Raw genomic sequence first — 13,845 nt, forward strand, 5'->3', positions numbered from 1 at the left:
CTAAAGCGGTACTTCCGACCCTACAAAGTACTTCGTCGACTCAGGGATCTGAACTATGAGGTGATGCCCGACGGAACACGGACTTCATCACGCCGCCCTCCACGACCGGAAGTCGTCCACGTCGTGCGCCTCAATCCGTATTACGCGCGATAAGACTGCGAACTGTGATCTTGTGCAACGCTTGATAGGATTGTGTTTTGCCAACTTCCGTATTTTCCTATTCGTTTATTTGTCTTGCTCTGTTTTGTTGCCTTCTACGTGGCATCGAGACGATGCCTTCTTAAAGGGGGGAGTAATGCCACACTTGTCGGCGAGAGACCGCGTGAGCGGCCGAGTGGTTATCGCGCTTCACTGTCGCGCGGAAAGTCTAGGTTCGATTACATTCAGTGGAATGCTCTTTTATTTATTCTTTCAACAATTCGTTCTCGTGAGTTCGAAAACATTCTCGTCTGATGGAGTTCCGAAAGTTCCAGTCGCCGAACATTCTAGGCCGATTGTTCCAGAAGCCAACGCGCGTACATAAGGGGCTTCGCGTGGCGATCTGCAGTCAGTCTCGCCCCAGCGTTCGACTCTGCTGGTACGTCGACTTCGACGCCCGCGACGCTCTGTTATTATCTTTTGTACCCTTTTATTTTTGGCACAAGTCCGCTACATTAAACGTTTATTTATTCCTGTTTATTTATTGTTTTTGGTCGCCATCCGTGACAATAATAAAACCATCTCGGACTTTAGTATGTGCCGTTTCGTTCTATTATAAAATTTAAAAAAAGCTGCTTCCGATTTTTAGATATTCCTTTCAAGTGTCTAATGTTCGGCCTTTGCAACCAAGGAAATAGGCATTTCATTTAAAATGCTCACCATCCGACAAACCGAAAGTCACAGCTAATTCTAAGCTGAAACAACTTCCAATCCGCTTCCTTGAAGTCAGAATTGTTTTTATGTAAAGGAAGGGTAATGTAGCTTGTACCGTCTAATAGATTGAAGCATCATGTTGCTAACGATCGTGCCGCAGCGTAATTGATGCCACGGTACGACCGCTGGCAGGTCGTAGCTGTATCAGAAATCCTATGTGCACTCCACCAAATTAAGCGGCACCAAAGATTCATATTTTCGCGCGTGCAGCCACGCATGCGCACACCTTCTGGATAACGCGCCGGTGTCGACACCTGTTGCGATCAATACCACGCGCTTCAGGCGAGCCCTTCCAGTCCCAACACTACCCAAGTATTTTTAGTACACTGTAGCGCAACTACGTGAGAAAATATCTGTTATCGATGCTATCGACGTGAAAACAAATGTTTCTTGTCAAGCGGCGCGGTGGTGTCGTGCGCGTTTATCCGACATTATTATACGTTTTAAAGGCGCAGTCTTGTACGATTTCTTATATATATATAATATAATATAAACGTAATATAAAACGCGTTACCAAGGTTGAGAGTACCAAATATATATTTATGAATATCCCTCGAGGGACTACGTGCATCCCGCAGCTCCCCACACTTTTCGAAAGAACCGGCTCCGATGCTACATTGACCACATCTTCCCTCATATTGGCTCCGATTCTGGTAAATGTACGTTGTGTGTGAGCTGCTGACTGTCTGAAAAGAAACACTGAGACATTTCAGAGGGGAAGGAAACCGAAAAAAAAATCCAGTCATTGTCGCAGGGAGCCCACACGAGCAAGAGATGGGTCGACAGCGTTAAGCTTTTCGTCGCCGCTGCTCTCGTGTGTGGTGCTTTTGAGACTTGTTTCCCGTCGTATTTCTGTCGTCACCGTAGTCTCAAAAAGTTTTTTTTTTTTTTTTTTTTTTAATGTTTGCTTGATACTGCGGCATTTACGTGGATTCGTGAAACAAGTCCCGCTACGGTTTGAGTGACATGTGTGACAAATAGCCAACGATGACTCTGGTCGATTAATCGATATACCTCTCTCTCGATAGAGAGAGGCTTCTTGGAGTTCGTGTTCAAATGTTTTCGTTACGAATATTGTGGGACGTATGGATACGATCGACAGGTGAGAAACAACTTATTTACGGGCTTTCTTGGTCATGTAGGACGCAAGTAAAATGCTGCAATCGCTTTTTTTTAACCGCGCGATAGATTGGAATTTTTTTTTCTCGTTATTCGTGTGCAGTTGCGTCGATATTTGTGAATATGCGCGGTAGTCTAGTTTTCACTGGAAGGTAAAAAACAAGTTTGTGTGATTATTGAAAGTGCGTTGTTTGTGGTTGTGTGTTTATTTATACTAATGTTATTTTATTGCCTCTACCGCGTTTATACTAGAATCTTAACTGTATTAAGGTAACAGTAATATTATATACAAAATAAGTTATATTTTGTTTTAAGGCAGCTCGGGCCCATAGGGAGAAATAAATTAGTTAACTAAGTAGTAAGTTTAGTACCCCAGCCACACGGAAAAGTTAACGTATTTTCATTCTGTGATACATGATTTAATCAGCTGGCAATCTTGAGTGATTATACGAGCGCCGCAAGCGGATTTGTCGACCCCATAATGTAATTCGATCGAAATTACATTAATTTTTCCATTTGGCCGGGGTATGATGCAAGAATTCAGTGACTGCACGCGATAACGTTGCTTACATGATCGTGAGGAACAGTTGTCTTGCCTTGTCCGCGTTGACTACGTCTACCTGATTTTTAACTGATCTGTTTTGCTGTTTCCAATCCCTGCGTGTCTCGCCATTTTGTTGAAGTATTTCTGCATAAAATATGTATTCCTACAACAATAATTGCGGGACTCAATGTTTTCAAAAGACAATCACATTTTTCTATAGACGTCTTATACGCATACCTCGTGCCATTTCGTACCGATTATTTAGCGGTGTAATATATTGTTCGTGTAATAAAATTTTTCTAGACCCGTTGCTATGTGCAGCTTTCATTTTAGCTAAAAAGAAACGTGCATGTGCATGTGAGCTAGCTCATCGACTCGATTGTTAGCTTACAAATCTTTTATTCTTTCAAAACTAGAATATGCGAGAATTATTTGGAGCCCATGGCAAGATTATTTAATGGTTTTCAGAAAAGAGCAGTAAGTTTTATTCTTAGAGATCATTCCTTTACGTCGAGTGTGACAGCACTAAAAACAAGAGCTGACCTTGTTCCTTTATGTAATAGACGCAAAGTATCACGACTGCCTTTTCTTCATCGCGTGTATTACTACAACGCTGACCTTAAAAGTCAACTTTTACTACCGCCCCATAGGATTTTTCCTCGGCATGATCACCGTCATAAAATTAGGCTACCCTTAACGCACTAAGCATTTTTCAGAGTCGCCCTTGATCTTGGCTATTCATGAATGGAATGACCTCCCTGAAAGTGTGGTTGATATCTCAGACTGTGCACAGTTTAGGAGTGTATGTGAAGAATTATTTAAATCAGTTAAATTTTATACGCTCTCTGGGCCCGTTTGCTCGAAGCGCTAACCGCGGCTAAAGTTAGCCGCAGTACCTAGGAGAGGGATTTTGAGATCACGTGACTGGCTCGGTAGGGATGCGGGGAAACATGGCGGTGCCCCAGCGAGTGAGCGCCGCTCGCTTTGGAACTAATATGTCGTTGTAGCTGCAATATCGGGCGCGTTAGGCAGCAACGAATAATGCAGGAGGCTTTCGCTTTGCCTTACCTCACTTAAACCGCAAAGCATGGGCAATGACATCGCCGCATTTTTTAGATAGTGTTTCGATTCTGCGCATTCCTAAGCCTAAATGAACGCGATAATTGTAGGCATGGCAACGTCTTTGGAAAGCGGATTGTTGATAGCACACAAAACCAGACAGCGTCCCGACAGACTTTTTTCTCAATTATCCAAGCATCGCGAGGAGAACGCTGGAAGTGTAATTCTACGGTTCACGCGCGCTGGCCTTCCTCTTATAAAAGATTTGAAGTAAAAAATCATAATAAGGCACTAACGAACGCGCGGGCAAAGCAAAATTTGTTTTATACTTTTTGCTTTAGAACGGTTACTACTGCAGACGCCAGCACGTGCGACGCGTGCAACTACAGTCGTAGCATGCACCTCAGTCGTTGGATAATTTAGAAAAAAAGGTCTGTTGGGATGCCGTCTGCTTTTGTTCGCTATCAACAATCTGCTTTCCAAAGACGTTGCTATGCCGCCAATTATCGCGTTCATTTAGGCTTAGGAGTGCCCAGAATCGAAACACTATCTAAAAAATGCGGCGATGTCATTGCCCATGCTTTGCGGCTTAAGTGAGGTAAGGCAAAGCGAAAGCCTCCTGCACCATTCGTTGCTGACTAACGCGCCCGATATTGCAACCACAACGACATATTAGTTCCAAAGCGAGCGGCGCTCACTCACTGGGGCACCGCCATGTTTCCCCGCATCCCTACCGAGCCAGTCACGTGATCTCAAAATCCCTCTCCTAGGTACTGCGGCTAACTTTAGCCGCGGTTAGTGCTTCGAGCAAACGGGCCCTGGTGTGTAGCTGTTGAAAAAATTGGGTTGTGTGTGTGTTTATACAGCCTAGAACTTGGTCTGCCTCACAGGGGCGACGAGTCTCCCAGCTGTAGATGAGAAATTTAGCCAGTGCGGTACAGCCGCTAGCCTGGGGTCTTTAACGTGCATCACGCAGTAGTGATACACGACCGCACGCCGGTACGATGCTCATCCAGATCGAAACGGGCAGGGGTGGGGCTCGAACCCAGGATCCCTGGGTTCTGCAGCGCGAGCTTTCGCTCCACGTGCTCCGAGCTGGTGTGCGCTAGACCACTCGGCCACCGATCCTTTTTTTTTTTTTTTTTATTACATGGAAGTTATAGAACAAGAGGGAGCACATCAGTCAAAAACATTCAAACAGGCAAACGAGCATAGTAATATACATATAACGATGAAATGCTATTTACAGAGAACATTCAATATACAGTCAACAATAGGCCTCTTTCACGCTGATGTCTTGATTAGATTATTACACACAACTAAACAAATGATAATCAAATCTTTCAAAACTTAATGACACTAAGAACCTGTTGTGGCTTACGACCACGGTGCTTACGACAAGAGACAGGACGAGGTGCAGCCGATGTAGCTTCCAGAGCCAAACGGTTTTAAAGGGACCATGAAGGCAGTTTCGAAGTTTTATTCGACGACTGAAATGGATGTCAGGCACGTCTCAGATACTGTTGACCAAGTTCTAGCCCGAACAGAAGTTTGGGTGCTGCACCAATCGAGCAAACAGGCGCGGTAATAACAGCGCCGGGAACGATACCTGAGACCCCACCGAGGCGGCGGCAGAAAGGGGAACTAAAGTGCGCCGAAGCGTGACGACAACGAGCACCTCGTCTGGTGATTGGTTCAAACGATAGACGCGCTCTTGGTTTCGATTTCGGTGGTGAGATGTGATGAAAAATTTTTATTTGAACGTTGGATAATCTTTTGAAGTTGTAGTTGGGAATTAATATGTTTCATACCGTGTATAAAAGCATAATCTGAAGCGATCCCTCCGTTTGTCACTGGTTGAACGCATCCCGCACTGCTACCTCGGGCGCGTAAAAAGCATCCAGCAACCGTGGACAAAAAAAAAAGAAAAAGGTACGAGCGCCGGGGGCGGCGGACTTTTGGTTTTGGTTTCGTGCGTCGTCTCGTGTTCGCTTTGCGAACTGGTGTCTCACCAATCATGCCGCGTTTATGTGCAGTAGTAGGTTGCGCGAAAGGTCGGCTAAAGACGCGCGATCGATCGGGCGACGTTAGTTTGCATAAACTGCCGACCGATGCAGCAATGCGCAGCATTTGGTTGCGTGCCGTCTTCTTGCGTATAGCTGTGGACAGCGGTGTCAGGATTTGTTCGTTGCGTTTCCGACCAGAAGACCTTGAGCAGCACCTTCACGTCAGCCGGAGTCTGGGTAAAAGTGGGGCGGGGAGCCGCTCTGAGGTGGCGACCGAGGAGTTGGTGGTAGGTCTGGGGCGCCCTCGTAAAGCGCCAATCCAGAGTTCTGCGTCCTTAGCAGCATCTCCCGTTCAGTCGGCGTGAGGTCGCTGAACGGGAGCTCAAACTCGTTTGCGAGCGCGGCGTTGTCGTGCATTTCTTCCAGGTTTTCTTCGCAGACCGCCGTGCACTAGAGCGAACCACGGGAACCACACTGAGTGTGCACTAAATCCTACCGATGCCGACAGTGCTCCCTGACGTCACTTCTCTTTTCAGAGGCGAAAAAGGGAAGAAGTCTGAATGTTTGTTTCGGTTTCGAAAATTTATTTGCAGGTGCAGAAATAAGAGTCTCAACGTTCTAGAAAAAATTGTGTGGCATGCCAGGACCCCAATGCTTCCGAAAACACCTTCTTTTTAAAAAAAATTAAATTGCCTTCATGGTCCCTTTAATGTCCCGTGCATTCGTTTCGTCTCGCACATCCCAGGCGCGCGCTCACTTCTTTGCCCGCCGCCTCGCGCTATTTATTGAAACAATACTCAAACACAACACTCCTTCCCCATCAATGTTTTGGCTGACTCACACAAGAATACCTCTCTGGTGGCCTACGTTGTCGTATGCTACTTCGAAGCACTGGTGTGGTCGGTACCGCTGTCTCGGAAACAGGCTCCATATCGAGGGCAGCAGGCTCTGTCATGTTGTCTCGAGAACCACCGGACGCCCTTCGTGGTGTTGCAGCCGGAGTGTCGACATTTCTTCTCTGTGCAGACGAATGTTCGAAGTGTCTCGGACGGACATCATCCACGTGCACATACCGATGCTGATCTTGCACTATCACGACGTAGGTTGATGCACTTACTTTCTTCATAACACGTCCCACCAACCATGCAGGATCTGTCGGACGTGATCCCCGGACGAGGACTTGGTCGCCTTCTTCGAAAGTTCGCCAAGAGCCTCTTCTCATGTCGGCGGCTGTCTTGATTTGTTGCTGGCGATCTCTCATGCGTCTCTCCATTTCAGGATGAAGGAAGCTCAGACGGGTCCTAGGCTTCCAAGAGAGAAACAGCTCGGCTGGAGTTCTGTCGGTCGTACCAGTTGGGGTGTTTCTGTATGCAAACAGGAACTGGTCGACTCGATGTTGCATCGATTTCGGTACACCCGTCCGTTGCTCGTCGATTACCTGCCTCAGGAGGTCCCGCTTGACGGTTTGCACACACCGTTCCGCGCTTCCGTTTGAGGCGGGATGGTACGGAGGACTTTTCGTGTGGCGTACCCCATTCATCGACAGAAACTCTACGAACTCTGTCGCCACAAACTGGGGTCCATTGTCTGTCACTACCTCTTCTGGTAGTCCAAACGCGGCGAAAACACTTCGCAATCTTTCGATAGTACATTTTGTCGTAGTGGAACTCATTAGAAACACCTCTACCCACTTTGAATGAGCATCTACGACAATCAAAAACCAGTTCTGATCCCGGTATGCAAAATCAAGATGCACCCTTTGCCATCTGCGCGTTGGCCAACCCCACGTTAATAATGGAACACGTGGTGGCGCGTTCTGCGTTAGTTGACAAGTACTACAGTTTTTGACAGTGTTTTCGACATCATATGTTATCAAAGGCCACCACACGTGACTACGTGATAGCATTTTCATTCTGGTGGTGCCTGGATGTCCCTCGTGCAACAGGGACAACACTTTTTCCCTAAACACTTCGGGAATGATCACTCGATTTCCCCATGTTACACACCCTTGGTCAACCGACAATTCGTGACGGCGCACAAAGTACGGTTGCAATGCCTCATTATCCACATGTGAAGGCCATCCGTTCAGTGTGAAAAACAACACTCTTTTCATCACACTATCCTTTTCAGTTTCTCTCCTAATTTCACGAGCTGACAATGGCACTTCGTCCACCGCCGAAAAGAAACTGACGTAGTCTGAGCTATCGTTCACGTTGGGCAAAGGCAGACGTGACAGCGCATCAGCATTCTGAATCTGGCTACCCTTCCGATAAACCCACTTGTAACTGTAGGCAGCAAGTAAGAGAGCCCACCTCTGCATCCTGGCTGCTGACATCGCCGGAATTTGTTTTTCATGACCTAACAGCCCTGCCAACGGCTGGTGATCCGAATAGATGCTGAAATTTCTGCCATACAGATACTTGTGAAACTTTTTCAACCCAAAAACAACTGCTAGGGCCTCTTTTTCAATTTGGGCGTAACCCTTTTCAGCCTTGCTCAGAGTTCGTGATGCATAAGCAATCGGTTTCTCATCATTCCCAACTCTGTGAAAAAGAACCGCTCCCACTCCGTACGCTGAAGCGTCACATACAAGCCCCAATTCCTTTTTTGGGTCATAGAACGTTAAGACGTTTTCATGCGTAAGCCACGCCTTACTTCTGTTGAATGCGTTGTCTTCTGCCCTTGACCAACGCCATTTTGTGCCCTTCTGTAATAAGTCATACAACGGCTTCAGCTCGGTTGACATGTTCAGCACAAACTTGCCATAAAAGTTAATCATGCCCAAGTAGGCGCGCAGTTCTGATTCATTTTTGGGGCATGGGGCCTCCCGTATGGCCTTTACTTTCTCTTCCGATGGTCGAACCCCATGTTGATCTATCACATGTCCCAAATAATGAACAGACGTCTGAAAAAATCTACATTTTTCTTTGTTTAGTCTGATGCCTTGTTGGCTGAACCGTGCCAGCACGCTTTCCACCTTTTTGTAGCAGTCCTCATAAGTTTCGCCCGCTATTAGTACATCGTCTAGATAGCACGCGACATTTCTCAGCCCTTCCAGTACTTTGTCCATGACGGACTGAAAAATTGCAGGAGCACTAGTGATGCCGTAAGGCAATCTCGTGGACTTAAACAAGCCAAGGTGTGTGTTCACAGTGACCAAATCTTGTGACTCCGGATGCAATTCCAGCTGCTGGTAGGCTGTAGACAGATCAAGTACGGTAAAGTACTTACAACCACTCAGTAAAACGAACAAGTCTTCCATGAGCGGGAGAGGGTAGTGATCCGTCCGACAGACTGGGTTTAAGGTCACTTTGTAATCTCCACACAACCGGACCTGTTTGTTTGGTTTAGGTACCACTACCAAAGGTGTCGCCCACTCACTTTGCAACACTGGTACCAATATTCCTTTTGTTACTAATGATTGAATTTCCTGCTCCACAGCTTCTCTTAGCGCATAGGGCACAGGTCGCGGTTTGCAGTAGACAGGGGTGCTTTGTTCCTTCAAAACCAGTTTGACCTGTTGTCCTTTCATCAAACCCACACCTTCTCCAAAAAGTTCAGCGTACTTCTCAAGGAGCCTTGCTTCCTTTTCTTCTCTTACACTGTTTACGCATGACCAGTCTAGCCTCAGCTCTTCTAGCCAGTCTCGACCAAGCAGCGGGGTTACGTTGCCCCCTGGTGCCTTAACTACAATAAGAGGAAGTGTCTTTCTCTGTCCATTGTGCTCGACTGGTACTGACAACTTCCCAGTCACCGTGAGAAAATTCCCCCCATACGTTCTCAATTTAAGGTTGCATGGCTCCTTAGGAATGTTTGCCCAGTATTTCACACACCACGATTCTGGCACTACCGACACGGACGCTCCAGTGTCTATCTGCATTCTTACGAGCTTGTCGGCTACTTTAACATCTACTTCATAGTTACGCCTTCCCGTTTCACACGCGTACACTGTGTAAAGCTGCATATCATCAGCTCCCTCACTTGCGACGTGTTTAACGGAGTCTGTTTTGAACCTACAAACTTTTGCCAGGTGTCCGACCTTTTTACAGACATGACATTTGTACTTGCGGTACTTGCAGGGCTGTCCAGTGTGTACCTGTCCGCAGTAGGAACATGAAGACGTGGTGTCTCCCGTATGCCCGGATGTCTGTTTAGTCGTGGAAGCTCGTGGACCCTTATTTGACTTGCGCCACGGTTCCCTTTTCTGTTGCCGAACCGCGTTCACGTCGTCTTCTTCTCGTTGGCTAGACGACCTATGACGACCTGCAGTAGGCTGAAACGTGATGGTTTCCTTGCGTGCGAGCTCGATGCTTTTAGCAATGTCACACGCGGCACCAAACGTCAACGTCGTCTTCTTCAACAAGTCGGACTGTGTTTTCTTGTCTTTTAATCCCGCGACGAACCTGTCGCGCAAAGCATCATCCAAGAAACTGCCGAACTCGCAAGTCGACGCGAGCCTCTTCAGCTCCACTGAAAAAGTGGCTACCGTCTCCTCTTCCTTTTGGTAGCGACGGTTAAACTTAAACCGCTCTGCTATCACCATCGGCCTCGGAGCGTAATGACCTTTCAGAACCGACACCAACTCCTCCCAGCTTTTCTCTTCTGGTTTGACCGGATGGAGTAAAGTCTTAAGAGTCTTGTACGGTTTCTGGCCAATTGCGGTGACAAAAGCAGAGAGCCTTAGGGCTTCGCTTACCTTTGTAGCCTTTAGGTAGTGTTCGAATCTTTCGACGTAAGATTCAAAATCTTCGTCACCATCCTCCACAAATGGATCGAACCTTCCCAACCCTGCCATGTTCGTTCGTCCTTGCCGTGGCCCGGTGGATTCCTTCTACGATGCCCGTTGCAGTCGTGATGGACGTTCCATACCTCGTCGCCAATTATGTTGTGGCTTACGACCACGGTGCTTACGACAAGAGACAGGACGAGGTGCAGCCGATGTAGCTTCCAGAGCCAAACGGTTTTAATGTCCCGTGCATTCGTTTCGTCTCGCACATCCCAGGCGCGCGCTCACTTCTTTGCCCGCCGCCTCGCGCTATTTATTGAAACAATACTCAAACACAACAGAACCCATCTAAAGAACTTAGTATCACAGTGCTACATACATAAATCACGGAGGGGTTGACAATGGGCAAACAAGCAAAATGTTCAAAAATCTGGTAGACCTATGCACGCATCTAACAGTGGAAACCAATCAGGCTGGGATGGCTGTGCCGCGTAAACACTGCGCAGCTGAGCCATATTCTCCACAAAAATAGATTATGTGGTGCGTGGCGCTTCTGCGTTTCTATCTATCATTCTACATCTCCACAAACTGTGGAGGCCTAAAATTACGAATATGTCGTAAGGAACACTTTCTCCTTTTGAGAACGGAAGGAAACGAATAGTTTGATCAGTGATGTCGAGGTCTTTCTTTAGTGTTCTTTGAAGCACATCCCAGAAAAAAAAGGCGTCATTACAGTAAATGAAGCAGTGTTCTATGGTTTCTGGCTTATTGCATAGTCTACAGTTAACCGTCCACGGCACAAATATCCCTCTACTATGAAGCCAAGTTTTAACGGGCAAGGTCGAAGTGTGCAGTTTGAAAAAGAACGATTTGGTTGACGGTGGAACAGACATTTTCTTTACTCTGTAAAGGACATCATCTTGGGGATCGACAGGGAAGTGACTTCGGTAAAGCGGGATAGAAAAAATGTTTTCGATTATCGCCGCTGATAGTTTCTTGCGTGTTACACTAAATAAATATTCTAATGAGAAACGTGTCTTCAAGAATTCAATCGTGCCCACAACCTCTTTTAGGAAGCCCCAAGGTCTTCCCTGAAAGGAATCATCACTGGATACAATTAAATAATTTAAACTTGTGGCCAGTCGTAACTGAAGAACGGTTTTGAGGAAGGGATGGTCGGCATTCTTAAAGAAAAAAAACCGGGATACTAATTGCCGAACGAATAGATGACACAGACTTAGTCCACCTGCTTCCAGGGGAAGGAATAGGTTGTCCCTTTTGAGAGGCTCCCACGTCGAACGCCAAATAAATGTCGCAAAAATTCGATGAAATTTTTGAATGTTTTTGCGCGCACAATGCATTACCTGAAGTACATACATTAGCTTAGACACTAGGAACATGTTGCACACGTTTGCCCTCGTGAACATGGACATGTCACGTCCTTTCCATGCTTCGGCTTTCCTCCTCAACGAGGTTTCCATTGACGTCCAGTACGATGAGCTACTCCTGATGTGTGAGAGTGGAACTCCCAGGTATTTCAGCGGACCACGATTCCATGCAATACCGGCAAAAAAGCGGGGCGTGGTAGCCCATGAACCATACCAAAAACCATTACATTTTCCCGGGTTCATTGATGCTCCAGTAACACTACAGAAATGTTCCGTAACGTGTATGGCCTCTTCCACACTCTTTTTATCAGCACAGAAGACGGCAACGTCATCGGCATAAGCGAGTACCTTTACCTCAGCATTATTAAGTGCAAATCCTTGAATACTCTGACTTGCAAATATGCTCCGGCACAAAGGTTCCAGATATATGGCGAAGAGAAGAGGTGATAATGGACAGCCTTGGCGAACGGAAGCTTTTATGTGTATTTTATCGGAAAGCATGTTGTTCAGAATTAATCTTGTAGTGCTATTATGATAACATAAGTTAATGCCTTCGGACACTGTTTCGCCTACGTTGATGTGGCGTAGGAGTGCAAACAAAAATGCGTGGCTCACACGATCAAAGGCTTTTGACAAGCAACTTGTGTGTTACTGTCAGAGGCACACTCGAGAACCGAGCGCGCAACGTGGATATTGGTTTGAATACTTCTTCCTTTTATACCACATGTTTGGTGCTCACCAATAAGGTTTTCGATTACTAGCTGGAGTCTGTCATTCAATATTTTAGCAAAGATCTTGTAATCTACGTTGCAAAGTGATATTGGTCTATAAATTTCAACTTTTTTCCTCAGTTCCACGTCTTCCGTCTTGGGTATTAGGACAGTATGGCAGTCGTAAAAAGATGGAGGAAGCGTCTTCCATTGGTAGGAGTTATGAAAAACGTCAAGTAACACTTGACATAGTTTGTCTCGGTGTTTCTTATAAAACTCTCCACTAAGCCCATCGGGTCCTGGTGTTTTGCCATTTTGAAGAGAGTCTATTGCGGCCTCGACTTCATCTAAAGTTATAGGGCCTTCTATGATATTTTTATCGTCTTCACTAAGTGCAGGCATCAATGATAACAAGTTATCTACATCCTTTTCATTGCCTGTGTGAATAGCCTTGCCAAAAATGCTTAAGTAGTAGTTTTGAAATGCTTTAACAATCAAGGTTGGCTCCTTGATAGTTATGCCTTCTTGATCTATTTCTAATATTTCCTTTGATAGGGCATATCGCCTTTCATCATCTAGGGATCGTCTGGTGGGTTGCTCGCCAAGCAAAAACTTTTTCGTGCGAGAACGTATTACAGCTCCCCAATATCTTTCTGCCTCGAATTTTTGAAGCTGTGCTCTGGTGACATTGATGTCGTCGTTGTGAAAGCCAGGATTGATGCTTTCCATCTCATGCAATAACGAAAGAGTTTTATGGAGTTCGCGCTGTTCCTGTTTGTTTTCGTAAGATATTGTTGTAGAGCGTTCAATTGCCAAGTTTTTTACCTCTTGCTTAAAACTGTCCCATATTGCAAAGATATGCATATTACTATTCTTAAGGCTCTTTGACAGAATTAATGAAACTCCTTTTGAAAACTTCTCATCTTTTAAAAGCTTCACATTAAGTTTCCACAGTTCCCATTTGGGCCGAAAAACACGGAGGGTTTTGGTCCCGAAGCCAACAGAAACTAAACAATGGTCAGAAAAGAACACCGGTTTAACGTTATAGTTCTTCATTAAATTAAATGCATCGCCTGACACATATATTCGATCAAGACGAGCGTGTGAAACACCTTGAAAGTGGGTGAAGCGTATTGATTGGTCGTTCCGACATGCCACATCTACAAGGTTGCGCTCCTGGAGTATGTCAATGAGTAACGCAGAGCTTTTATCATACCGTGTCTGCTGTAGCGCACGTTCTTCTGCGCTACAGACACAATTAAAATCTCCCATTAGTACAACTGTTTTGTCGGTGTTCAGAAAATGTGCTAGAAACTGGAAGTAAGAAGCCCTTCCATTCACCGTATTAGGAGCATATATACAAATAAAACGCCAGTTGGTC

The 13,845-nt window shown here is 46.0% G+C and overlaps 1 protein-coding gene across 1 annotated transcript; it reads right to left on the minus strand.

Annotated features, from left to right (window-relative positions):
* Nucleotides 1–6,460: 6,460 nt before the first annotated feature.
* LOC115319732 (uncharacterized protein K02A2.6-like) lies at nucleotides 6,461–8,451 on the minus strand. Its single transcript, XM_040215552.3, has one exon. The coding sequence runs from the start codon at nucleotides 8,417–8,419 to the stop codon at nucleotides 6,461–6,463; it is 1,959 nt and encodes a 652-aa protein (XP_040071486.3). The 5' UTR covers nucleotides 8,420–8,451.
* Nucleotides 8,452–13,845: the final 5,394 nt, after the last annotated feature.

Source organism: Ixodes scapularis, unplaced genomic scaffold (assembly GCF_016920785.2).
Source record: "Ixodes scapularis isolate PalLabHiFi unplaced genomic scaffold, ASM1692078v2 PGA_scaffold8__174_contigs__length_109621045, whole genome shotgun sequence".
NCBI lineage: Eukaryota > Metazoa > Arthropoda > Arachnida > Ixodida > Ixodidae > Ixodes > Ixodes scapularis.